General features: G+C 48.8%; 1 protein-coding gene and 1 long non-coding RNA gene across 3 annotated transcripts in view; one reads left to right on the top strand and one right to left on the bottom strand.

Annotated features, from left to right (window-relative positions):
• ADARB2 (adenosine deaminase RNA specific B2 (inactive)) overlaps positions 1-11635 on the bottom strand; it is a 338143-nt gene extending 326508 nt beyond the window's left edge. The window contains exon 1 of one of the 2 annotated variants that reach the window (XM_072825953.1): positions 11020-11635. In XM_072825953.1, coding sequence (XP_072682054.1) covers positions 11020-11119 — 100 coding nt within the window. In that variant the 5' untranslated portion in view covers positions 11120-11635. The remainder of the gene's footprint in view (positions 1-11019) is intronic. The other variant, XM_072825952.1, reaches the window with a different exon arrangement.
• Positions 11636-18737: 7102 nt separating this feature from the next.
• On the top strand, positions 18738-20760 carry LOC140632938 (uncharacterized). Its single transcript, XR_012030587.1, has 2 exons — positions 18738-19073; positions 19868-20760. It is a non-coding gene; the product is annotated as an uncharacterized lncRNA (long non-coding RNA).
• The last annotated feature ends 5436 nt before the right edge of the window (positions 20761-26196 follow it).

The following is a 26196-nucleotide window of genomic DNA, read 5'->3' as shown; positions in this document are numbered from 1 at the left end:
CACGTTTGCTTTGTTTCTTAGCCTTGGTGCTGGACTTTTGCATTACACAGACACACACAATGTGTGCCCTTAGCAAGGAGGACAGAGCTGGACTTTTGTGAGCCAAGTAGCAAGATGGTGGCTGAGTTCTTGAGCAGTGCCTGCACCTCTATAGGAGGAGCTTGGCACCAGTTACAGGTTTGGGAGAGTCAGGGACAGACATGCACCCTCGAGGCAGGAGGTGTGGCCTGGTGTGCAAGCTAGAGGCACAGGAGAGAGGCTGCTGAAGAGTCAGGGCCACGGGACACCCCGCTCTGGGAGCCTGCTCCCCGAGAAGCATCTTTGGAGTTTGTATGGGCCTCAGGGTTTCATGTCACCCCATCCACACAAATAACCCACAAACACACCAATCATCGGTGTAGCTGGGTTGACAAACGATACAGATGTGCCTCCCGAGCTCTCTGGAAGGGGGTTTTGTAAGCTATTTCTTCCGTGTGGACTACAAAGACGCCAGAGCCAAGTGAGATGTGCTTCCTGACTCTTTTAGGACATCTTCACAGCTTTTGTTACCGCTTAATCCCTGCCATTTACCATGGTGGCCGACTTATAAAGGTGTCCCATAAATGTTTGCTGCGCGAATAAATTCAGATTTACATAGCAACAACTTCAAAGTAAGCCAGACAGCAGCCTTTACAAAGTTGCAATCTAAATCTAATAATTGATTCTACGGCAACCGTTTATTGATGGTGTACAATGAGATAGCCACTGTCCTGATTTATGGGAACACAGCTCATCGAGGCCCCCACGCCCAAAGTCACTACACACACAGAATGATGCCTGCCACTCACACCAGCAGGTAATTCCACGTCATCCTCCCGGGGATGGCTTTGGAGCATTACCCCACCTGCTGTCGCCCATGGTTTGTTCCTTTATGTAAACTGGTACAGCTCATACGGTCTGTATACAATCCCCTTAGAAAATGTTCCTTCCTACTATCCTGTCTTGATTATTTCTCTAAGCAATTCTTATTTCAAAAACAAAAATCCATTTTCTCAGTGGGTTTTAATTGAGTAGCTATTACGTTTTGACATTGTGGGGAAATAAAACCCTTCAAACCTGGAGGGGTTTATATTTTAATGAGTTACTTTTCACACAGGAGTTTCACTTGATGTAATACAAGAAATATAATAGGAATCCAACAATTTTGTAAAGAATACAATAATATTTTGCATTGAAAAAAAATTTCCCATAGAACCTAATAGTGCGTTAGGGTCTCGATGGTGTATTTTTATTCTGTGCTTTTATTCTATTTTTATTCTGTATTTTTTATTTCATGTTGGTATGTGTGTATCCCCAAATACAACATAATCCCAGAGACGAGGACCATGCCAACTGATTTTTTGGTGTGTGTTTTTAGTTCGTAGCTCTTTGCCCATAATGAAGACATGGTCCTTCCATCAGATACAGCCGTTGTCTAAATAGACATAAAATGTTGAGGGCAAACCTGCAAGCAGAGCACTTTTATGTGAAGGGCCCTTTCTGTTTCAGAAGGTACAGAAGAGAAAATGTAGGAAGGTGCGCTCTGATGGGAGCAGAGGAAGGAAGGGAAAGAGGTTATTGTCCCTCCGTCTTCCTGTCTCTGTCATTCTCTGGTCATTGAGATCTCGTGCAACCACGTGGTTTATGTTTCCCTCTTGTTTTGTGATGTGAGACAATATTTTGGAACTTTACAATAAACGAGCGTTGACCTCAGGACCAGAAAGCATGGTCGTCAACCAACGGCATTTTTTTACGCTCTCTCTCAAGGAGTCTGTGCTCTCAGAAGTTTACTCAGGATTTTTGTTTTCTGTACACGATTTTATAAATGCCCGTCTAAAAAATGTGCGTATATATTATATTTGCTGTTTCAGAGTCAGATAATCTTTTAATATTTCGATATCTATCCCTCGTTTTGACAAATGCTTATGTGTGTAGTGGACCCGTGAGTAACATCGGGGTACAGGCGCCAACCCCTGTGTGGCTGAAAATCCGCGTATGACGTCTGAGCCCCCCCCCCCAATCTAACTACTAAGGCCTGCTGTTGACAGGAAGCCTTATTGATAACGTAACGCAGCGTGTACGTTGTATGTATTGAATACTATATTTGCGCAATAAAGCAAGCTAAACAAAAGAAAACGTCGTTAGGAAAATCATAAGGAAGAGAAAATAAACTTACAGGACAGCCCTGTATTTATGGGAAAAAAACCTGTGCATGGGTGGGCCCTTGGGGTTCAAACCCGCATTGTTCGAGGGTCAGCTGTGTTTTAAATCCAGTCTCAGCCATCTCTACATATGGCTTCCATGTATGAGGAATCTACCAAAAACACACAAGTGCAATTTTTTAAATGACTTGAGTTCTATCCATTATCTACACACAAAAGCCCAAATCATAATTTAACTTCCCTTACAAATTGGACGAAAAAATTCAGGTGATTACATAAAATTATATGAACCCTCAAATTTGTTAGATCTAAAATAAGGATCATCCTAAATGCTTGGTAAGTGAACATTTCCCTGAGTTTCAATCAGAACCCAACAGACGCCCGTCTGCAGATGCTGACGGAGCATGGATGTGAGGACCGAGCACACGTTTAGCACACGGCAAGGCCACCTGCCCAGGGCGCCGTGTCTGCCCCCAGTACTGTGTCTTTCATGGGCCGGCAAAGCAAGGGGACCCCCACTCTGCTGCCTTGGGTTTTTTTTTACAAGCTGCTGATTATCCTAGGATTTTTCCTTGGGAGTATAGCAATGATTTCTCGTCCAAATTTATTTTTTTCTTTAGGAGGAAAATGAGCAGCATCGAGTCATTTGAATAAAAAAACAAAACAAAACATATCCTTGAACCATATGTTTGGAGTGAAAAAGTCACTTCCTGTTGTGATTCTGCTGGAATCTGGGTTGTCCCTTAAAAACTTTCGCCTCCAGTGTTAGTAGGGAGGCTGAGGCACACGTAAATGTACCTTTATGTCAGTGGTCGAATTTGGCCCTCTGTGTTTTTATCCACCCAAGGAACAGTAGAAGGGTTTTTTTTTTTTTTTTTAAATATTCTTTCTCTGCACACCCAAATTTAGAGAAGTCTTCTTTTGTTTGAAGGATGCACATCAGACATGTCAGACCTCCTGAGCTCCTGCACGTTTGCTGCCTCGGCTCTCGGGCCCCACACGGTCCGGGTGAGAGAGAGAGAGACAGAGAGAGAGCGAGTTTCCTTTAAGGACACGATGCTTTCACAGCCCCGAGCCTAACGCAAGTGGAGCATCTGTTACCGCCAGGGTTGAGTGAACCCAGCCAGACTTGGGGTGCAGAGGAGGTCAGAATCTATTTTGCTGACGTTTCTGTCATGTTTATTAAATTGCACTTTTCCAAAAGCAATTAAACTTTTAGGAAATACTGCATTAATTTTAACGAGAGGGAATCTGGGTACTTCCGACGGACTCAGACTGATAAAATCTGTTTTTTAATCAATTGCTGGGGTCCCAGGCATATGCTCTGAGCTGGTTTATTATGATTCCCGGGTCCTACCTCTCAGGAACAGTAGCTCCCCCACTTTTTATTGTTTTTAAGCTTAAAAGGGGGCTCCGCTCGGGTTTGCATTTTCAACGAGTCACAGGTCCGGTTTCAGAGAGCCGGGTCCCCTCCACCCTGTTTTAAGGCCACATCTAGAAAGACGTATTTGAGACACGGTGTCAGACACTGCAAAACGACGAGGCCGTCTTCTATCTCTCGGCTGTGGGAAACAAGAGTCAGGGGTTTCATCCGAAACAAATGGAGCAGCAAAGATTAATTAAATCTATAAAATTCTCCTAAGCACATCCTGGTCAAGGTATTTAAAAGAACACTTCCTATTATGTGCAAATCACCTAGAAGTATGGGGCTATCATCACTCAGGTGTAAGATTCACTTCTGCATAGTAGAGACTCCAGAAAAAAGTGTTTACTAATAAATTCTGAGTAATCTCTGTTTCATTTTTTTTTTGACCAAATGGTGAAGCAACAGCACCAGATAGAAACCTCAATCTCTTTCATAAATAAGTTCTCCGTGGGCGCTGTGACAAACACGCTCAGTGGGATGAATGCAAGCAGACTCCGGCTAAGTGAGCAGGTGCTTACCCTAGAAATAATAACTGTCCTGTCCACCTTTTGTCTACACTGCTGGACTTCGCTCCCTAATCCCTCAGAGATTTTGATCCTCCTGGGAGTGGAGACAGAGCTGTGCCTTTCGGCTGGAGGCCAGCTCCTGGGAATCGTCACGTTGGAGCGGGATTAGCGGCTGCACACGCGGCCACTCGGGCCGTCCTTGCACTGGATGCTTGGCCGAGCCACCTTCGCTCCTGCATTTCAAGTGGACACAGCACAGGAGGAGCGTTCACCGCCTCACCTCTTAGAGAGTCAAGAGAGACCATCTTAGAATCTGGGAGCCAACTGAGAGTTTATGTCATAGGTCCCTTCCATCCTAAACATAAACGCTACTTTTCTTTATCTAAATGGCCCCTTTCCCGGATACTATTTCTTTTTTTTTTTCTTTTTTTTTTTTTTTCTGGACACTATTTCTTAATCTTAAAGTCCCCTCCTCAGCATAAATATAAAATTGATGTTACCTGTTGGCTATTTTGTGAGATTTAAAAGGTAACGTTAACTATTGATGATTTTTATGATTTGAAACAGGTAATAGTAATTCTGTGTGTGTGTGTGTGTGTGTGTGCTCGTAATGCAAAGAGGACGTTCACTAGCCGCTCTCTTACAGAAACCAGATACTAATTGTATTCATTTCTCATCAATAAAATAATGAAATCAACTTGTTTTTTTGCTGCCCTTCATATGCAATATCTGTAAGTAGAATAAAAGATGAGTAAATGCCCACAGGGTATGGAGAAGACCCAGACATTCAGATTAAGGTTTTTTTCCCCCCCAAAAAATTTATCACTCTTCAGAAAACAAAAACAAAAACAACACCTTCTGTCTTTGCAAGGGATCAGGCTTACTTTTGGGAAAATTATAGATCTCTTAAGGAGCAAATCTATCCATTTGTAGGTTGTGATAGTTTGATGTGGTTCCTGGGAAGCTCACCCACTCCTCACTGTGCAGAGGGGACGGGGGCTGTAAGAGCTGCGTGCGCCAGGGCCTTCCCGAGACGGAGCCGGTCAAAAACCAGGCGCAATGGCCTCTGCACCCCTCTCTTTAGAAATAAAATAAACAGATCAATGTGAGTTTAATGACGGAGGGAGCATGTGTTAGGCCCATGCAGGGGCAGGAGTCTCTCACAAATTTCTAGAAGTGCCTTCCTTCCCGTTTCCTAAAGCCTCACGGAGCGTATCAGATTTACACGTGGTCAGGAATTGAACAAATGCTCTCCTCTTTCTGAAAGTAACGTCCCTTTATTGGATAGTGGTGCGTTCTTAAGTGAATCGCAGTATATTAACGGCTAGGAGGAAACAATTCTCTTTGCCTAGCGGACGATTTAACGGCATATACTTCGGTATTTCAGTGGGAGGAAAAACATTTTAATTGAAGAGATGGGGTTAATTCAGGTTCACTCTATTTACAGATACTTAACAATGTGAATTCAGACGGGGCACTGCTGGGCTGTTTTTCCGCGTAATTCAGAGCTGCATGGTTAGCGCTATCACTCAATAGTTGAAATATTTTGTGAAGGACATCGTGCTTTTCATATTTCGCTTGGCCTTCGCCTTTTTTTTTTTTTAAAGTTTAGAAATGGCTCTAAGAAGTGCTTCTAAAATCTTGCTTTTACTACGTGGAAATCTATCCTTTTAGAAATCTTCTTTGCTGGTAATTAAGAGCCCAATTAGTCAATGCAGCATCTATTTAGAAACAACATATTTAAATGACGAAGAGCAGAGTAGTATAATTATTTTTGTTCTTACGAATTGCTTAGAATTGCTCATGTCACGAAAACACCAACATTCATTCTCCAGCATTTTGGAAAAAGAGGCAGGCAGACATAGAGAATGCTCAAAGGTTTCAACTGTCTGCACTGTGCATGCAGGCGCACACAGGCACAACCACAAGCACATATGTGGTTTTTAAATTGGACACCGAATGCTTTTGGAGCCTGAGTTATCTTTCCATGCCTCCAACAAGAAAAATACAATTTCCTCATTCTGTATTTCCTTACATAATGCTCTTCTGGGACAGCGCTTCGGCAATCGCTGGATCACCCCTATTTAGATACGGATACACGAATGTCACATTTTCATTCTAAATTCAAGTTCACTCATCATATCTAATGCCCTCGAAGCAATCTCAAATTACTGCTTGTGACACGGGTCACCAGAAACCAGAGGTACTAACACAAATTTTAAAGAGAGAAAGGGGAGGGGGGCAGGAAGCCCGACACAATTAGATGATGGCGAACGGTTTAATCAATTTAGTTTTATCACGACATCCAGTCGTTCCTCGGGAGCTGTCAGCAGCGGGCGGGCGGGCTCACGGGGACGCGTGGCGGTGGCACTGCGCCGCGTCCCCACGGCCGGGGTGAGGCTCGCTCCCGGCACCTGGGCGCCCGCCGGGGAGGAAGAGCCCCACAGCCTGCCCACCTCATCCTTGACACACTCTTTCTATTTCATTAATTTTTCATGGAATCCCGTTTCTCCACAAGCCTGCGTCTGTCGTCCATCTGCTGCACTTACTCTGCTCCTTTTGCCAACTTTTTATCCGCATTTCACAACACGCGGCAAGCAGCCCGCGCTCCTGCTCCGGCCGGGATCCCTCGCCTGACCTCTACAGAGCAACACCCTGTGTGGCCGTTTCCAAAATTCACCTCCGATCTCCTGAAACTCTCGATAACCCATCACCTTGCAACAATAGCTAGATCTCAACTGTTAGCTTATCTTGCTGCAGAATGCCTTAAAAAAAAAAAAAAAGAAAAAAAGAAAAAGAAAAAGAAAGGTCATGTGCTGATGACCGAATCCAATTTGCCGATTTAACAAATGATTGTTTATAGAGCATTTCACAGAGTTTTCTCAAGTTCCTTCCCCTTCTGTGTCTGGTGACTGTGGCCCCGGCTCAGAACCCTGTCCTCCTGTCTACCTCTGGGAACCAGCGTCCTGATCCATCTCCAAATAGGTTTGCATCAAAAAAAAAAAAAAACAAAACAAAAAACAAACAAACAAACAAACAAAAAAAACCAAGCTTTTAAAAAAATTTCCACAAACTTGAGTCACTTTGATACGTTGTAGGAGCTCACAGTCCAACACTCAAGATATTTTATTTACAAAATGCATTTCATGCTGGTGCAGAGCTTCCTGTAGGACAAGCACACCCACGGAAGAGAGAACTGCACGCAAACACAACAGAACGCAGCTACTACTTCAATGATTAAAAATGTGCCTGTGAAATCCCTTGGACACGTTGCCCGGAATGCAGCCGATGGTGGAGAGATTACCTGATCGAATCTGAAGTGATCTATCTTCATAGATCCTACCGTTTCCATCAGTCCCTGCCTCTTATTCCACCTGGCCGAGTGGGCACTAAATCCCAAATAACCTTAAACCTTTAACCTTCATTATTTTGGGCCACAAGACAGATCCTTGACAATATTCACGCATCCAAGTTCCTGTCTCGCACAAGAGACGCCGCCCTAAGCACCTAACGCACACTTGGTCGTGCACAATCACCTCGTAGGATTCCACGCGGAGCCACCGGATAAAGGGCTGCCTCCCGGAACCCCCCAAGCAGCGAGCTCCGTGGGTACTTAGCAGATAAACAGACTCTACAAACTACTAAGCGCTGCCGGTATCTCCTGACACGGAGCTGATACGTCTCCCACGTGTGACCCGGCGTGTGAGCATCCTGTATCGTCACATGTGGAGAAATTACACGGCTTCCTCGTCCTTTACACTGCTGTTGTCTTTTTTTTTTTCCCTTTTTTTTCTTAGCTGCCTATTTTTCTCCTACTCGAAACTCAAATTTTGACACTGTTTCCCTGGTATAGAAAATGTAAATCATTCGTAAATAATTTTAAGATAAAGTCCCGACTGAAAAGTAACGGAGAGAGGAAGTGCAGAAATGCATCATCCTGGGTCCTGATGAGAGAGTGGGAACACATGGGTGGGTGCGTGGGTTTTTCCTCTGAGCATCTCCTTTAAAGTTTATCTGGGGAACAAATGCAGGTCCCCCCAAGTTAATACTTGGGACTAAGTTTTTTCAGTTTTCACATTTTTTCTGGATTCTTAAAGATATATCCTCTCCCCCGTGTGCTATCGGGACTATAAAATACTGAGCACAGGAAAATATTTTATTTCTGAGGCCCTGGATCACACCTAAGAGCAATGAGAGCCCTGGATCAATCCCACACTTAAACTGTAGCTACAGTTTTTTTTTTATTTCAAAACCCATAGAGTATGTTGACAATAATAAGTGAAACAAAACAAAACAACAAGATCATATCAAAGCCGTGTTTGGAGTTTGCACACAGAATATGGACAGCTTTGCACAGCCCGGGAGCTAAAAGTTATGGTGGAGCCAAAAAAATCACCCTCGTTGATTAGAATAGGTGGAAAAATGCGTTCCGCTGGCAGATCGGGGCAACATTTATCCTAATTTACTTATTCCCGTATGAGAAGAGCCCCCGTTAGTGCCCACGGAGCCTTCTCCAAATTCCTTAACAACCATCCATACACACATGGATTCTAAATCGTGACAAATAGAGTTTTCATAACTGGTTGGGCTTCAGAGCCGAAGCCATCCCATCCCATGGCTGTTGTCGAGACCCATGACCGTTAGAGCATGATTTAAATCCACCATTTTTCTTGGTACAAGAGAAAAACAAGGATCTGTAATAATTAGGAATTGCACATCCACTGACCTATTCCCAGCAAGTGCAAATCACGGTCTGACGTGCCCCACGGTCGCTATGCTTTCTTTTCATCGGCTCACTCACATTTATATTACTAACTTTTCCCTAAGAAGTATTTAGCAGTTCGACTTGACTCTCCGACCCAGGTAGCAGGTGCGCAGGAGGCTTCACCCCCACCCGTGCATCTCTGAGGCATTGGAATTAGCACACGCGTGCCCGCGAGCCCTTCCCCTCCTCAGTTTTGGGGTGTGGAAATGAGGGGACTTGGTCTATTCCAAATAACCAAGGCATACAAACATCTCATCTAGAAATTTCACTCTGATTTGTTGTCAGTAAGTTTATAGCAAAGGAAGTCTTCGTTCAGATTCCTTATTTTTTTTTTCCAAAATTGGATGTTTTCTAAGCCAGCACGACTGACATTTAAAGGTAAGAAAAATGAATTTGGAGAAAGGCACCAGCGTCCGTCAGCTTGCATTTTATTTCTGTGGAACGCTGTTTTATGGTGAAACAGGAGTCCATAGTCCAACATTTTAATATTCAAAATAGACTAAAGGGAAATATTACTCAATATTCAACATAAAGGGAAAATATTACTAAATATTCAAAATAGACTAAAGGGAGGTCTTGGGAAACACGACCACTTACGATTTACAAGGCAGTGTTTCCTTTTCTCTTCTTTTAAAAGTTATATTCATTATTAATTAAATTCTGTGCCTCCCCCCCCCTTTATTGCCACTTTCAGCTGGCATTGTTTTGGAAGGCACCCACAGATCCGTGTCAGGATGAGGTTTTTCAGGTAACAGACTGAGCAGCAGCTCTGAGTTACACCAGAATCTCCGGGTCCCCCCGGTTGGGAGCCCTCTGGGGGGCACGGTGTCGGCCACCCCTGCTCCCTGCGGTCCTGACACAAAGCCGTCAGCGGGGACCTTGGACGTCGGCCCACGCCTCTCCAAACCGCCTCGCTCATTTCTGTTACTGGAAGGAGCCGGGGGTGTCTGAGAGCAGCGGGGAGAGCCATGTGTCAGAAACTTAGGGCAGGCCCTGCAAATACAGTGATCTCCAGGCAGGGCGAGCCACCGCCACCGTAGCCGACAATGCGCCCTGCCGCAGAAAACTGGAAAATCTGAGAGATTGGGTCCTGTCTGGTGTCTGCCCCACTGTTCTGCAAGGCTCTGTATTCACTCTGTTATTATTATTATTATTGTTTTATTAATCAGCACATCTCAAATAATAATAAGAGCCGAACTTTCTCCGGTGGACTCATCACGGGGAGCTGCTGATAACAAGTTCCTCTCCGGGAAAGAAAGCGAGCGGCGCCGGCAGCTCGGAGCTCGCCCCGTGGACTGCGTGCAGGCTCCGATGGCATTTCAGGGCATTTCCCCTGGGCTCCCCGCGGGAAGCCCCGGGCTGCTGATGGAACGCACTAAGTTTGGGGCAGCGGTCCCCGGAATATCGGGGACGGGCACGGACGCGACAGGGAGTCAGCGGCAACCTGTCACCCGGCTGCTTTTCCTCCCTTTCTGCTTTGCAGGGCTTTGCCGCCAACGAGCCGCGGTCCCTATGTCTCTTTCCAGATTTTAATTTCTGCTCATCCTCTCCCCCCCCCCCCCCGGGACCAGCCCGTGCTTCCCGCGGGTCCTGGTGTTTATGGAACAACGGGTACCAACCAGACTAAGTAGGAACTGTGGGCCAGTTTGGAAACGTGACGGCCGGGGCTGTGCCCACTCCTTCCTCCGAGACAATTTGGATGGAGGCGCTGGCACCGGGTCCTGTCCCTGTTTCTGGGGCTGCTGGCTTAAGTGAGTGTTTCCTTTGGCACCGCGTGCTAATGTCGCCTCGGAGAGGGTCAGAGGCAGAGCTGGACTGCGGAGCGCGAGCCAGGGAGGGGACCAGGGAGGGGACCGTGCTGCACTCCAGGGCACGGCTGCCCCATCCTTGGTCCCTGCCCTGCTTCCCGGCCGCTCGCAGCCCGGCTGGGCTGAGCCCGCGGCTGTCTGTCCGCTGCGCGCCGTCCCCTCTGAGCTCGCAGAAGCCCCCGGCCCTTTACAAAGGGATCGGGACTCCAGCGCGCTCTGCTTCGAATGGACACCCCCCAGCACCCGCACCGAAGCTGCTGAAGGGGGGGCACGACCCGAGCAAGGCGGAGAAGAGTGCAGTTAGTGGAGGCAGCACAGAAAGCCAGGTCCTTACCTTTCCTCTTCGACCGCCGCCGCCGCCGCCTCTTAGACTTGCATCTGAGTTGGCCGCTCAGCCCTCCGGACCCTCTGCTGGTCCCCAGGACGGATGCCATGGCTGGGGCTCCGCACGGGCGCGGGAGGGGATCCTGCCTCCCAGCAGCTCACCTTTCCTGCTCCTGCACCGCCGCCGCTCCCCGCTTCTGCAAACCAGGCGGCGGGGCTCACTTTTTAGGACGGAGCCCTCCTCGCTCGCTCCCGCCTCCTTCCCCCTAATTGTTCTCTGTCACCGGCTGGGGCTGGGCTGAGAGCCCACCGCCGGCCAGCAGCTCCGCGCTCCGCGGCAGGACAACAGGACGCGCTGGGAAGGAAAGGTGCGCCGGGCGCCGTGGGCGCTCCCTCCCCGGCTCTCCTCCTCTTCCGGGCGGCCTCTCTTGATCTGGGCTCCAGACGCAGGGCTTCTACTTTGGCACCTCTGCTAGTTGTTTGGCACCAGCCACTTTGAAGCCAATCACGCAGGGAGCTTGTCTATTTGCTGCTGCAAAGTCTAATTAGGTCCAATCACAACTGTCTTCTGGCTCTGACATCAGCACCACCAGCCCTTTGCATCCTCTGTCAGCTTGCAAACTCAGCTCCCATTTGGACGGATGGAGCTGCCCAGGACCCGGTTGAAAGGGAAGGAGACTGCTCGGGAGGGAGGGAACAGCACGCAGAGCCAGCTCATCGGGGAGCAGCCCGAGGGGGCCGCTTGCAGGAGGGCTCAGCCCCGGGGCTGCAGGCTCCCGGCCTCAGACCGCAGGACAGCGCCCGACCCCGCACACCCGGCAAGATGCAGCGGCTCTCTCTCCAGCCCAACAGTTTTTAACTAGTTAATTCATTATAATGCTCCTTGTGCCAGGGGGGAAATATCTCTCCAAGAAATGCTGGAGACCTCACCTCCCCCGGAGGAGGGGACTAAGATTTGCAATTCCCCCGGAAGACAGCCTCTTAGGGGTATTCGGGGTTTTTTTTTTTTTTTTCTTTTCTTTTTTCTTTTTTTTTCCAGAGAAGGCACGTTTGTCTGTTTGCTTGTTTGTTTTGTTTTGCTTTCCCCTTCCTACCCCTTGGCTGTTCCCTTTGCAAAAGGCAGAAATTGCATAAAGACAGAGGTGTTGGGATCGGAGTCTGGTTTTTAAGGAGAGGGATTTTAATGGGTTGCTTTATGGAGGTAACAATGAAATGCACAGAGAAAGGGCTTTCATCTGATGGGTTTAATGCCAAATAAAACATTCAGATGAAAGAAAAGTCATATTTAACCAGGAGGTGGATTGCAAATTGAAATAGTTTTCAACAATATTTTTTTCAGGGCTATCCTATTGTTTCAAGACTGTACTTATGGAACACTAAAAATCTAACACGAGCTATAAGAAGAAAAATAATCGAGGCATCATTACTGCCTTTTTGCCTTCAGGTCCAATAAGCTATTAATTGTAATAGTAATGATTTGGGAAAAAAAAATCCACCCGCGGAGTCGTTAGCCAGCGTTATTGTCGTATGTTGATGTGGAGATAGCACACAAGTATCTGTATGCTATTGACTACCTTATCCCTACTGTTTCCAAGCTCTTGACGGACCTAGAAATGTCTTGATGATTTTCTTTTATAAGAAAAAAATAACCCCTTAGGGAATGTGGGAAATAATCAGGAGGTTCACGTGTGTTACGTGCTGAGCTGAGGGGTCAGAACTCATTTTTCACTGGTGAGAGAGAGAACAGGACGTGCGATTTCAAGTCTTTGGTCCCCTGCTCTGACTTTGGGTGAGTACACAGTGCCTCAGTTTCCCCACCTGCGAAAGGGGCGTCACAGCGGCATCCGCCGCGTGGCTTCACCCGCAGGTTAATTACTCGGTACGTGTCATTGTTCGGTGCGTGAATCCGGGAAATGCGTTGGGGAGACTGAGCGCGTGTCACAGGTGGGCCTCAGAGAGAAGGCGCCTTCCCCGTCTGGCCCATTTCAGGCTGCTATGGAGACGCACGTGCTGCCTTCCTCCAGCAGCGCAGCTAAGGAAAGCCGCCCGCAACTGGTCTCAGATGCTGGACGAGGGCATGACGCGCCCACCTACTGTCTGTGGCACAAGAGATAGTTGAGAGCAGGCACCGCACGCGGAGACGCAGGGGTGGGACGCTCGGGCTCCTGGCTCCCTGCACCTCCTCCACGCTCACACGAGGTTGCCCCACTTAGAACTGGTTCCCGAGCCCAGAAACCCAGGGAGGGCACTTTAGGGGAGCCCTGCAAACAGATGCACAGTCACCCTCAAGGCTGCTTGCACCCAGTGCCGGCCTGGTTCACACCCCCAGCCTTGTAGGAGGCATAGATGCTGCGCCCGAGACACGCGGGTGCATTGACTCCTACTGTTTTGAAGCGTGGGTTCGAAAAGCAGAGAATACAGCTGCTTGTGCTTACGTGTTGCTTCCGACTTCGGGGGTGTGTGTGGGGGGTGTGGGGCACAGAACCAAAATCAAAACAAAAACTTGGATTTTAACCCTTCGTGTGGATCCAGATTTAAACGTTGGTCAAGATAAAAAATCTTGGCCAATCTTGGCCTTTCCTGAGGTTCCCGTTTATTTCCTTATTTATTTTGGTGTAGTTTCCGCAAACACGGCTTTAGCCTAGAAATGTCCTACTTTCCGTATTTATTTTGCACACAATAATGCACAGCGCATGAGCCCCAGAAAAGAAAAAAAAAAGTCTGTCCCTCGTAGGAGGGCGGGCTTCGAAAAGGTTCGTGATTACTAATATTTTTAACTCAAGGGTGGCGTCAAGTGAGCGATGTCCACAACCTGCCATCCTTTGCTCTGCCTTTTGTCTGTTTCCCAGGAGGCTTCGACAGCCTAAAGGGACAAGCAGAAGTTGGAAGAGGAGCAGGAGCCAACGTCACCCTATGCCCATCAGGAGCCGTCACTGATGCATGGCTTTGCCCGTCTGAGCCGCTCCCTGCCCTTCCACAGAACGAAGACCCAGGCAGGAGGCTCCCAGGGCAGACGGGGCTGCAGGCCGGGGGCCGGCCATGGGATGGTAGTAGGGGCTCCGCAGGCCCAGCCTCCCCGTCTGTGCCGGGCAGGTGGCTCCCGCAGCGGCTGGGCGGCCCCCCTGCCTTCCCTCCTCGCCCTTGCTGGGACTCTAGCTGCGCCGCTACCTCTTGTTTTGTCTGCCCCGTCTCCCCGTGTGCCTCTCCACCCACCAGACGAAGCACGAGGGGCGCGGCCTCTGTCACTCACTGTGGAGCACCCTGAGCCAGTGCAGAAGTGGCCCCGCGGGAGTCCTGATGGTGGCGGCCATTTGCTCAAGATTGATGGCCTGCGGCGCTGCACCGACTTTGATGTTCCCGAAGACTCGACTCGGAGAGCGCGGACCTGAAGCTGAGTTCCTCCTACACGCAGGGAGGAGGGGGCTCAGAGAACACAGCGACTTGCCCAAAGTGGCGAGGCTCAGATGGCGGACTCACACCTGGGTCATCCGAGCTGGCCGGCCCGTGACCTTTACCGCATTGCTCTACCAGTTTTCATTCTAGATTCGGAGGCTGGTGCATTCTGGGGACTTGTACAAGCCGACTCTGAGATATGTGACACTCTGTCAAATAGTGACTCCGAGCTTCAGTGTTAACGTGTGTGTGATTTATAAATATGTAGGGTCACATAGAACCCCGAGATAACTCCTACCTGTACCTACGCCTGTACCTTTACCTCCGCACCTGGATGTCTCCATCACGATGGGCCTCTAGACCCACAGGTATCTGTGAACACCTGGATGTGGACATGTGCGTCTGTACGAGTGGGGAGCTGGTCATCGATGCTCACTGTGACGTCCACCATTCCTGGGCACACCTGCAGAGTCCTGCACACGTGTTTATCACTCTTGAGCCTTCCACGTTTACCCTCCTTTCTCAGAACGAGCCTCTGACATGGGCAGGAAAGACCGTATCATCCTTATCTTCCCCCCGGGGTTATGCAGGCTCTGAGTGTTGGCGCGTCCCTTGCATTACTAGACGGAGGAAGAGCCAAGTCTGGGTTAGGATGTTCCATCGTCTTCCAGCAACAACACAAATCAGAACTCTCAGGGGCTCACACCACTGGCCTGACCTTCTCTTTCTGCCAAAGAGGAGCCTGAGGGGTGCACGGGGATGGATGGTTCCAGGAATTGTACCTCCTGGCCAAAACGCAAGTCCCTTTATCGCCATCCCCGATGGAGTTTTCTTCCAGACTCCTTGGCCAACTTACAAGGACTTCACTTCCTGATTCATCAGTGTTCACCACACATTTCTAGTCAGTTAAAAGTATAGTTAACTCGGTTTCTTTCGGGCTCCCCCAACCGCTAAGAATACCACGGAAACTACTGTGACTTCTTTAGAATCCAAATTTTGGCCAGTACCCCCTCCCCGGGGAGGCTATGCCCTCTAGGTGGAAAGCAGCAGAACAAAGTCCCCCCCCCCCCCCCGGAGATATGTATGTCTGCTGACTCACAACGGTCTCACAGACGGCATGAAATCATTACTTTTCACAAACAGGGAAATAGCACAAGAGCGCCTTTTTTTTTTACTCTTTCATCTTCGCCCATTGTTCTTAAATTTAAATAACTCACATCAAAGAACTTAGACATGAGACCTGAAAGTATCGGAAAATGATATATCAAGGCAACAGCTGCTACGACACAGGCATCCATATTCACATTCTGCCCGAGGGCGCGGAGGGAGCACTGGGAGGCCCCCAGGTGCAGGACACAGTCCTGAATGTGGAGATGCTCTTTGTACGATGTTATTACTAGAATTATTTTCCCTTTGTTCTTTTTCTTTCTCCTAAGCATGTCTACGGTTCGAGAGAACACCAGATGCATTCTTATCAGTTTCCTGAATGAACGTGGTGTAGAGCAGGTTTCTGAGATCCCTTTCTCAGACGTCCATGGGATGCGCTTGCTGGTACACGCACGCGTGCATGCACGTACACACGCACGCACACGCATTCTTGGGTCAGATAATTCAGGAATGCAAAGTTTTCTTCATGGGTCAGCACCACAGGTTTTAACTCCAACGTACATTCGCCAGAGCGCATCTTTAGGCTAGAACTTACTGGAGTTCGTCTTAACGTTTAAAGGAGCACGACTTGGAAAATGCCGGTGAAAGGAGGACACTCTGGCCTGCCAACGTCCCTGACTGTGTTTGCTGCTGTCTTCCCGCCTTTGAACCAGTGACTCCCCAACAACCAGCAAAACCAATGCAAATCAAGATGGTCTTTGGGATAAGCAGGGCCCATGAGAAGACGGCCTGCCCCCGTGTCGACCCCGCACGTCTCGGGGCCCCATGGATCACGCAGCACAGGTGATGGAGCCATCCATCTCTCGGTAGAGCAAAGTGCGGCATTTTACTACCAAATATTTGTGTAGGGTACGAGAAACCATGACTGAAATACTCCTCCTCCACAACACTGTGGATAGATCCAGTTACCCGCACTTACACTTAAAAGGCCCTTGGTTGCCAGGTTTTGAAGTGTGAAACCCTAACATTTTATTCATAAAGAGCTACCATTATTTAAAACCTTTACTAATGCATACCCCATCCTAGACATACCCTTAAACCAATACAGTTCAAACACTTAACATATATATGCATTTGTGTTCCAAATCTTCTCCTGGAACCCGTGGTTTTCAGAAGGAACAATGTCGCATCCCCAGAGTGCCATGTGACAGCACGAAGAAAGGAAGAGAAGGGAACACAGATGGAATTAATGGTTTGGGGTGTTAATCAGTGTAATAAATTGAAAGGCAGGATGAAAGCACGTCAGGAATACATTTCTGTCGTGAGAATGGGGTAGGCTGATGGATGGATTTATGTTTGTTCTCTACCCGGATGTTTAAAGACTGAACACTTCACTTCCTCCCACGGTTTCCTGGATGCTCCCATCATCTGAGCCGTGGGCTGCGCGGACGTGATGAAGCTCCAGCTGGTTGGTGTCCGCGTCTCTCCCCTTCGTCTGCCCGCAACAACCGGAATTGGGGGAATGGGGTGGTCCCAACCGGGATCTTCTACCATTTCACAGAGGTGATTTTTAAAAGCTTGTATGATAATTGCCAACTTTTGGACAAGGCAAAGAAGACAGAGCCAGGGAAATACTAGAAGGAATGTGGATGTGGGTTCCTCAGAGGGTTTGAAACTCAAATGGAAAGTGCACGCACCTGCCCCGACCTCTCCGAGAGGACCCTCGGCTCGGGGGCCTCCTCCCACCTTGTCCCCCCGAGCCTGCTCCTGAGCAGCAGACGGGCTCGCGGGCTGTGGGGGGTCCCTCAGAGCGGAAAGCGCTTAACACGATCCTGTCACTGAAGAGACATGGTCCTCGGGAAAGGTAACCAGACATATTAGCAAGGAACCTAATTTGGTTAGAAGAGGTTTGTGCAAAGAGCGTGTGACAGCGTCGCTGTCCTCAGATGGCAGCTTGGCCGTCATCTGTCAACGCAAGACGCACCCCGGCTGGTTGAGTGTCTGAATTCCCAGAGTCGCCCCACTATTCTCATATTCACAGAGACTCTCGGCCTGGGGAGAGAGCTCCTCAGTGCTCCCAGGGCGGCCAGGAGGGCACTCCTCCCCACGCTCGCTAGGGTGGAAACGACTGCGGCCACCGCGAGCCGGAGGCGCGGACACAGAGGGCGGGTGAAGGTGTCCCATGGGGGGGGGGACAGACACATTGATGACACCAAAGTGAAAGAGGTGAGCTCATGAGACCCTCCCCGCAGTGAAGCCTCCGCTACCTCTGAGAACCCTGGCTCTCCCCACCGGCCTACAACCCCACCAACGGGCACCCTGGTCTTCCCAGCGGAGGCTGCCCCCCAGGGGTCCGCCCCCAGGCTTCCTCCTTCCTATTCTTATACTTGCAGCCCAAACCATGACTTTGGGGAATCCCACTTTGCGGGAAGTCCTCGGGGGGTCGGTGGCAATCCTGGGGGGTGTGAGCCTGCGGCCCGGGCTCCCTGGTGCACCAGGGGAAGCGCGTTTTCTCCAAAGCCTTCGAAGCCTAGATCGGGAGGCAGGATTTGTGAACGTTATTCGAACGCTGGGAAGCTTGTGCAGATGCGAGGATATAGATCATCTGCGGACGGTACTGCAGCCTGGATAGTCGGGGCCAGGGCTGACAGCTGCGTCCAGACCACAGCCAACAGAGTGACACCCGTTGCCCACTTGGACCAGTGGCTGGCCTGGGTGAGTCACATGCACGGTGCGCGGCGGTGCAGGCCCCCGTGACGTCATGGCACTACCCTGACACGGCGCTGGTGGCCGGCCTCTCACACCAGCGTGGTGACCCTGGGTCTTCCTCTCCCCTGCAGGCCGGGCTGCCGAGCGTGAACCCAAGCAGAGCGGGGCCCGGGGCGGTGCCGACGCTGTGCCCAATCCTTAGCCTACGCCTCCCCGTGAGGAGCCTTCTTTGTACCTCAAGGTGTCATTGAAGGATACTTTGTGGAGAAGGGATGGGAGAGGCAACCGCAGGCTTTGAAGAGGGAAGGATGCAGAAAGGAGCTAAGTCAGGAACATTCCAAGAGAAACGAGGGGGGCGGGGGAAGGATGTTACAGCCAAACAGGAATGAGCAAAGGCCCCGGACACACGGAGCAGAGGCCCGTTTGTGGGAGACAGGGTGCGGGGCAAGACGGCAGGTGCTCTGAGCCACGCAGACCTGTGCTTTGCTGAGCATCTGCATGGACCAGGGCATATGGCAAGTTGTCCACGGGCCTCAGTTCCCTCATCTGCAGGACGGGGACACAGATGCTCAGACGCACCTGTTTACGTAAGGCGTGGGCACCAGGGGCTTGCCCTAGGGGTCCTTCTGTGACCCGACTGTGTTCTCTGTCCCCACGCAGGGAACAGGATGTTATCCATGGCACTTACTTCCCCGCACGTCACTTGCATCTTATTATCACGGCAAACGGGAAGGCCACGTCTTGGGTGACGCCCTGATATGACCGCGGGCCTGCGTTGGGTCATGCTGGTCTACACTGCACTCCCAGCGATGGCCTCGGGTCCCCACCAGCCAGCGGCCATCCTGACGGAGGCAGGTGGGATTTTCTCAGGACCGTCGAAAGCGATCCATGTAAATTGCAGTTTGAGTGCAATCAATAGATGTGACAAACAGCTAATGCTGGCGACTGGGGACATAATGCAGGTGTGACTGTGTAAACGCCGGCAGATAACAATGCAGGGGAAATTGCAGGGCAGGGCCGTATTGAATGAGTGCGGTGCAAAATGAGCCGCCGCGTTCGGGTCAGGCGTCCCTGCTGTGAGCGCGCCGGTGCTCCTGTCCCTGGTAATTGTTAGTGGCAGCGGAGCGCCGAGGCACGGAGGGCAGGTGCTCAGCTGCATTTGTGCTGCGTTTCCGTGCGGCGCGGGCTGCTGATCTGTCCTGTCAGCGACCACCTCCCGGTGGACGAGACACCGTGGAAAATGCCGAGCCTCCTCGTCTGGAGTCAAGAGGCCTGTCATTAAAGCAATAATGAATTCTGGGGCTCTCCTGGAGGAGGACCGGAATGCACAATCACTTTGGGCTATCATTAAAATGTTTTCAATGTCTCCGGTATTCAAGAAACAGTTTGTGACAAATGAAGGGAAATATGCTAATATGCTGTTTCTGTTAAAAAAGGGGAAATTTGAGACGCAATTTGAAAAACTTAGTCTTACGTCTATGACTGGCCCGTACAGTGGCGTCTTGCTAAGTCTGATAATCGGAATTTAATAATTTTGAAATGTGGGTTTTTGTGACCTCTAACATTGTGAATATATTTCTATTTCCCTAAAACTGTTTTTTTTTTTTTTTAATTGTTGTTGTTGTTGCTTTGCTTTTGTTTTTGGACAGAGAAGTGGGGGCAGAGGGAGAGGGAGAGAATCCCAAGCAGACTCCCTGCTCAGCGTGGGGCCTGACACCGGGCTGGACCTCACGGATCTGAGATCGCGACCCTGAGATCACGACCTGAGCCGAAGTCAAAAGTCAGACGCTTCATCGACTGAGCCACCCAGGTGCCCCTAAAACCATTTGTTTGCTTTTTAAATCATAGCACAATATTACTAGGCGCTGTCATCGTCGGACTTTTACAAGGAACTCACAGTTTTATGACTGAAATGACCACTTATCTAAGGATTACTGTATTAATAATTAAATATATTGCTTTTTAGAGTCTTTAAAGCTTTAAGTACTAGGAAAACAAATTCATCTGATGATTATGTCGCACTACTAAAGAGCACTAAGGCACCAATGCGGTCGGCGAGGCCGGGCCCTGGAGCCAGTCACCTTCTCAGGATGGATAACTGGACACCAAACGCGGGTTTCTCCCTCTGGAATGTGGGTTTTCTGACCTCCAGGAGTGAGGCCAGGGGACCCCCAGCCGTCCCCTGGGGCCAGCGTGGGCACGTGGGCAGCTCCCCACCCTCAGGCTTGTGCTTCTTCAAGTGTGTCAATTCCAAACCCGCTTTCTGCCGCTTTCTTCGCTCTCACGTAACAACAGTTGTTAACAGTCTTGCATATTCTCACCTATTTCTCCAAACATTGATTTGCCCACATAATTAAGAAAAATATTTCAGGGAGGCACACAGTGTAATAATGTTCATTAACAAGCATTAGTTTTTTCAGGGTTTATAGGCCAAAGGAGTGTTTATTGGAACAAAGCAGAGTCTTGATGAAAACTGTTTTCTTTGGTAAACGATACCTTTAATTTTTATATTGTAATAAAAGACGTTTGGTAAAGATCTGCAGACCTCGGTCCCTATCTGTTATGGCTGTTGCGATGCTACGTGGATTATGTGACCTTTGTCTGAGAGGCATCAGTACCCTGTACACCTGTCGTGGGTCCGGCGAGCTCTCCCAGCCCCGAGGTGCCAGGGGTCAAGAGGCTGCTGTTACGGGCATGCCAGTCCCAGGTTTTGAGAGGTGGGTAGGCCTCAGAAGGCACTTTCTGGTTCATCCAGGCAAGTCAATCCAGGTAAAGCAACGACGAGAACGGAAGCTGGTGACGGGGAAAGGGCCACAAAAGCTCACATGCCCAGCCTTAAAACCAGCCTGCCTCAGACACAAGTTTAAAAGGAAGCCATATTTATGATTTTAAGTAAATTTTGCTCCACCCTTTATTCTCCAAATAATTTACTCTTCCTCATCACATCAGCTCATGGATTTTATGAAAATGTAGAACCGAAAGGAACCTTAAGTGATCAACTAAAGCAATGAATTTCCAAGGGTTTTCAAATCCAGAGTGCCTATGTTTGCATGAAGGAGCGTGCGGAGTGCCCGTGAGTCCACTGTAAACGGAGCCGGGTACGGGACACCCTGGGCTCCACCACCTCAGGTGCCCCATGCTCTGGGGACGCCTCCGGGGCACAGCCTTGCTCCACGTCCTCCAGGGGAGCAATACAAAAATGATTGACCTGCTCCCTTCATTTGCAGGTGGGGAAACTGAGTCCCTAGGTCCAGTAAGTGAATGACAGATGTCTCTCATTGTCTGCTCCTAACTTGGTCACCCAAGAAGCTGTACCTAATAGTCTTGTTTCTAAAAATAGCTACCTATTTTTCTATCATAATTACCTTGAGTTTTGTTTTTATGAAATTTTGCTTCATGTGCTCATAAGGCGGGTGGTTCCGTGTAGACACACTCCTGCGTGAGTTCATCCCACGGGGTCTCAGCTCTGTTGGCCCATGTGAAAGAGGAAAATATTAGGTGATCATTATTTTAAAACCTCTTTATCTTCAGAAGTGAGGATTAGGTTTGGATTCTTGATAATCAGAACACAGGAATACTGGTTTTCTATTTGAATGATGAGACTTGGAGTTTCCAGTTGGACACATCAGCACAGTCAGTCTTGTGGACTCATCTGGTTAGAAACTACCGCCCCAGGATTAGGGAGGCAGAGACTCCTAACGTGCTGGCGCAGGAACCAGGAGGCTCGGTGAGGACAATTCTGAGACCCAGTCGAGCACGGGAGCCCACACCTCTGAGAGTTTTACCTCCTGGAGCCCTACCAGGTCGTCATAGTGAATATCAGAGAAAATCCCTTGGGTTTCTAGTATGGGCAGGGGTGCAAACCATCTTGTGATAGGACGGGGCACTCGGTTCTCTACAAGGCCTGCTGGGGGGCGGGGGGAGCTGGCTCAGCCGAGCCTAATCTTTTTGGGTTTTATCAGAGTCTAACAGATCTGAAGGAAGAGATGGACCCAACTCCAGTCCATGGTCATCACCTGTCCCACCTAAAGTGAAGAAAATTGAGAGGGGCTGTAAAGGTTGTAGCCCAGGGGCAGCTGGCCGCAGAAAGAGTGAGACCTAATCACAATCCTGGGGCCGCACAATGCATCTCCCCGGTCCCCCCACCACCATATCAGAAGGGCTCCTGAGTGAAAACAGGGGTCACATCTCAGACCTCATCTAGGAAGAAGTCTCTAGGGATATCCAAAGATGACAGAAAAGACAAAACAAGGACACTGGAGGAAATTTCAGTCTGATATGTACAGTGACAGCAAGCAGTAAAACAGTCCTAACTTCTAGCTAAAGCCTCTTCACCCAGTGCATCATGTCTGGCTCTCAACAACAGAGCAGTACAAGGCATATGAAAAGACAAAAGTAGACGGTTTAAAGAGACAGAGAAACAGCAGAAGCTGCAGAGATGATGGAACTAGCAGACCAGGAATATAGAACAACTATGGATAATAGGCTGGAGGCTCTAATGGAAAACCGTGGACACCAGACAAGTACAGGTGAGTCATGAGCAGAGAGATGGAAATCCCAGGATGACTCACAAGGAAAGGCCAGGGATCAAGCATACTGTAGAAATGAAGGATGCCTTTGATGGGCTCGTGAGGAGACAACACAGCTGAGGGGAGAAGCATCAGGCGGCTTGGAGAAACTTCCGAAACTGAAATACAGAGATAGACAGAGAAAGAAGACAACAGAATATGCAAAAACTGGTATCACTATAACAGGCGTAATGGGACTACCTGGAGGACAAGGAAGAGCAGGAAGTGCCAGTTGGAAATGGCACACAGCACACCACAGAGACAGGAAGCCCAGGGAGCTCCAAGAAGGATGAATGCAAATATGTCTACACCAAGGCTTGAGGTGAACTGCAGAAAATCAAGGACAAAGATTTTTTAAAAAGCTGAGAGATAACCCTCCTTACCCACAGGGGCACAAAGACATGAGTTGCACTGGACTTTTCGGAAACTAGGAGAGTAAGAGAGAGGAGTGAAATATTCAAAGTGTAGAAAGGAAAGACCCAACTAAACCTAGAATTCTGTAGCTAGCAAAATTATCCTTCAAAAATGAAGAAAAAGACAAACCACAGATTGCGGGAAATATTTGCATAACACATATCTGATAAAGGACTGGCATCCAAAATGTACAAAGAGCTCTTAAAACTCCACGGTAATTAAAGTGATATGGTCCAAAAGATTAATGCCAAAGAAAAGTGCTTAAATCGTCATTAATCTGAAAATTTAAAAAAAAATAAATTCAGTTTAAATAATACTTTTGAGTTTAAAAGACTGAAAGCAATATTTGCCAATGATTCTAAACATTTCAAGTGTTTTCTACAATGATGTTGCTTTATAACTCGTAAAATATAGCTGACAATACTTAAAAAATAATAAATAAATAAAAGATAACGGTCAGAGTTGTCTTAATATTGTGCCATATAATCTATCATAATTTGTTCAACTAGTCTATTATGGATATCTAAAAAATGTTTTTTTCATCTTCATTTGAATGAAAATTTCATTCATTGAAAAAAAAATCCTAAAAACCTCCACAGTTAAGAAAATGATCTAATTATCTGAAAAGACACCTCTCCAAAGAAGAGATACAGATGGCAGATGAGCATCTGCAAAGAAGCTCAATATCGTATTTTATCAGGGAAATGCAAATTCAAACAGCAAGGAGACACCACAGCAGGCCCATCAGAGGGGCTGGAATCCAGGACCCTGACACCAGCAGGTGCTGGCAGGGACTCGGAGGCCCAGGGACACTCCCTGGCTGCTGGTGGGCATGCAGACGGGGCCGCCACCCTGGAGGACGGTCGGTGGTTTCCCACAAAACTAAACGTACCCTTACCCCACGATCCAGCAATTATGCTCCTTGGTATTGACTCAGATGAGCTGAAAACTACGTTCATTTATTTTTTAAGATTTATTTATTTATTTATGAGAGACACAGAGAAAGAGAGAGAGAGAGAGGCAGAGACACAGGCAGAGGGAGAAGCAGGCTCCATGCAGGGAGCCCGACGTGGGACTCGATCCTGGGTCCCCGGGATCACGCCCTGGGCCGAAGGCAGACGCTCAACTGCTGAGCCACCCGAGGATCTCGAAAACAACGTTTATACAAAAAAACAGCACACAGATGTTTGCAAGCAGCTTTATTTAAAATTGTGAAAACTTGGAGGCATCCAGATGTCCTTCAGCAGGTGATGGATAAATAGCTGTGGTCCATCCAGAAGATTCGGCACTTAAATGAAGTGAGCTGACAAGCCGTCGAAAGACGTAGATGGAACTGGAAAGCGTGTTACGCGGTGAAGGACGTCAGTCTGACAAGCCTTCCTCCTGCGTCATTCCCGCTATATGATGCTGTGGAGAAGGCATAACTAGGGGGACAGTAAGAAATAACAGTAATTTCTAGGAGTTGAGGGGTGGGAGGGATGAGCTGCTGGAACATGCGGGATTTGGGGGGGCAGTGACATGACTCTGTATGACACCGTCATGGTGGCTACATGTCCTTACACACATGTCCAAACCCATACAATGTGTGACATCAGAGTGGATCCTAGAGCAAGCTATTTTTTTAAGCTCATTTATTTATTGAAGTAATCTCTCTACCCAAGGTGGAGCTCAAACTATGGCCTCAACATCAAGAGCCACGTGCTCTTCTGACTAAATCAGCCAGGTGCCTCCTAAGGCAAACTGCTGATTCAGCTAGTAATAATCAATCATTAATCAATTAATAGTATTGGATCATCTGTTGCAACAAAATGTGCCACTCTAGCACAAGATACTGGTGATACGGCTTCCAGGGGGCAGGGGGAGAGATTCTTCAGGAAGTCTCAGTAAAACTTTCCTATAAAACATAAAACTGCTCTGAAATACATCTATTAATTGCAAATATAAGAAGCTTTAAAAATACAGGTCAAGGCCCCCCTCCCACTGCAGCTGCATCAAACGCGTATCTGGGGACAGTGACCGTTCCTGTTACAGACATGAGAAAGGAGGTAAAATACGTGAGCACATCACATGTTGGTTAAGGCAAGGGCACCTTTATCGAAGGAGACATTGTTAGACACCTGCTCATGTTATGTGACGACGGAGGTAATTCTCTAAGCCATCTTTCTCAAAAGAGTCAGTCTGCTTAGGACGGAGCCTATATCTAGGTCCTGCGCATGGAGTCCTCTTGACAAATGAAAAGTATTTCAGGTTAGGCATATGTTTATTTTTATTTTTTTATTATTTTTTAAAGATTTTATTTATTTATTCATGAGAGACACAGAGAGAGAGGCAGAGACACAAGCAGAGGGAGAAGCAGGCTCCATGTCCCCGACGTGGGACTCGATCCCGGGTCTCCAGGACCACGCCCTGGGCTGAAGGCGGCGCTAGGCCGCTGAGCCCCCCGGGCAGCCCTGGCATATATTTAAACACATTACGTAAAAGCGATGATCCTGACCGCTGGCAGGTGCCTCCAGCCGCCCAGCAACCGCTCGCCCCGCAGACTCCCAAACCGGCATAGTCTGTCGCCTTGTCGCAGCTCAATTTCATGTAAAAGCCATTCTAACTAGGCGCACCTTCCGTGAGCTATGACGATTCTCAGGACTTCACAGTTGGGAACCAGAGAAGAAAAGCGAGAAAGCAAATGGGTATCAGAGCTTTGTAGAAGTTCAAGACACTCTGAGCCGGAAGTTCCGTAGGCCACCAGGTGGTCCCATCCGGGCAGGCCACGGGGAATCTCAGCCCCGCCGGGGCATTACACGGACAGCAGGTGTTCAGGCCTCCGTGGAAGGTGGGCTTGGAGGCTCGGCGGGGGGCAGGGGGCACCAGCATCATCAGGGTTGCCCCGGGCCCAAGGACCCCGTGCCACACTGTGCTGGGCCATTGACTCCCGAACCACCCCCGCAGGTCACACACCTTCATGGACTGGGACAGGACCGTGCGTCCCCAGTCTGGCCAGC

The sequence above is a fragment of the Canis lupus genome, chromosome 5, assembly GCF_048164855.1.
Source record: "Canis lupus baileyi chromosome 5, mCanLup2.hap1, whole genome shotgun sequence".
Lineage (NCBI taxonomy): Eukaryota > Metazoa > Chordata > Mammalia > Carnivora > Canidae > Canis > Canis lupus.
The sequence above is the reverse complement of the archived record's forward strand: the minus strand, read 5'-3'. Positions and strand labels throughout refer to the sequence as shown.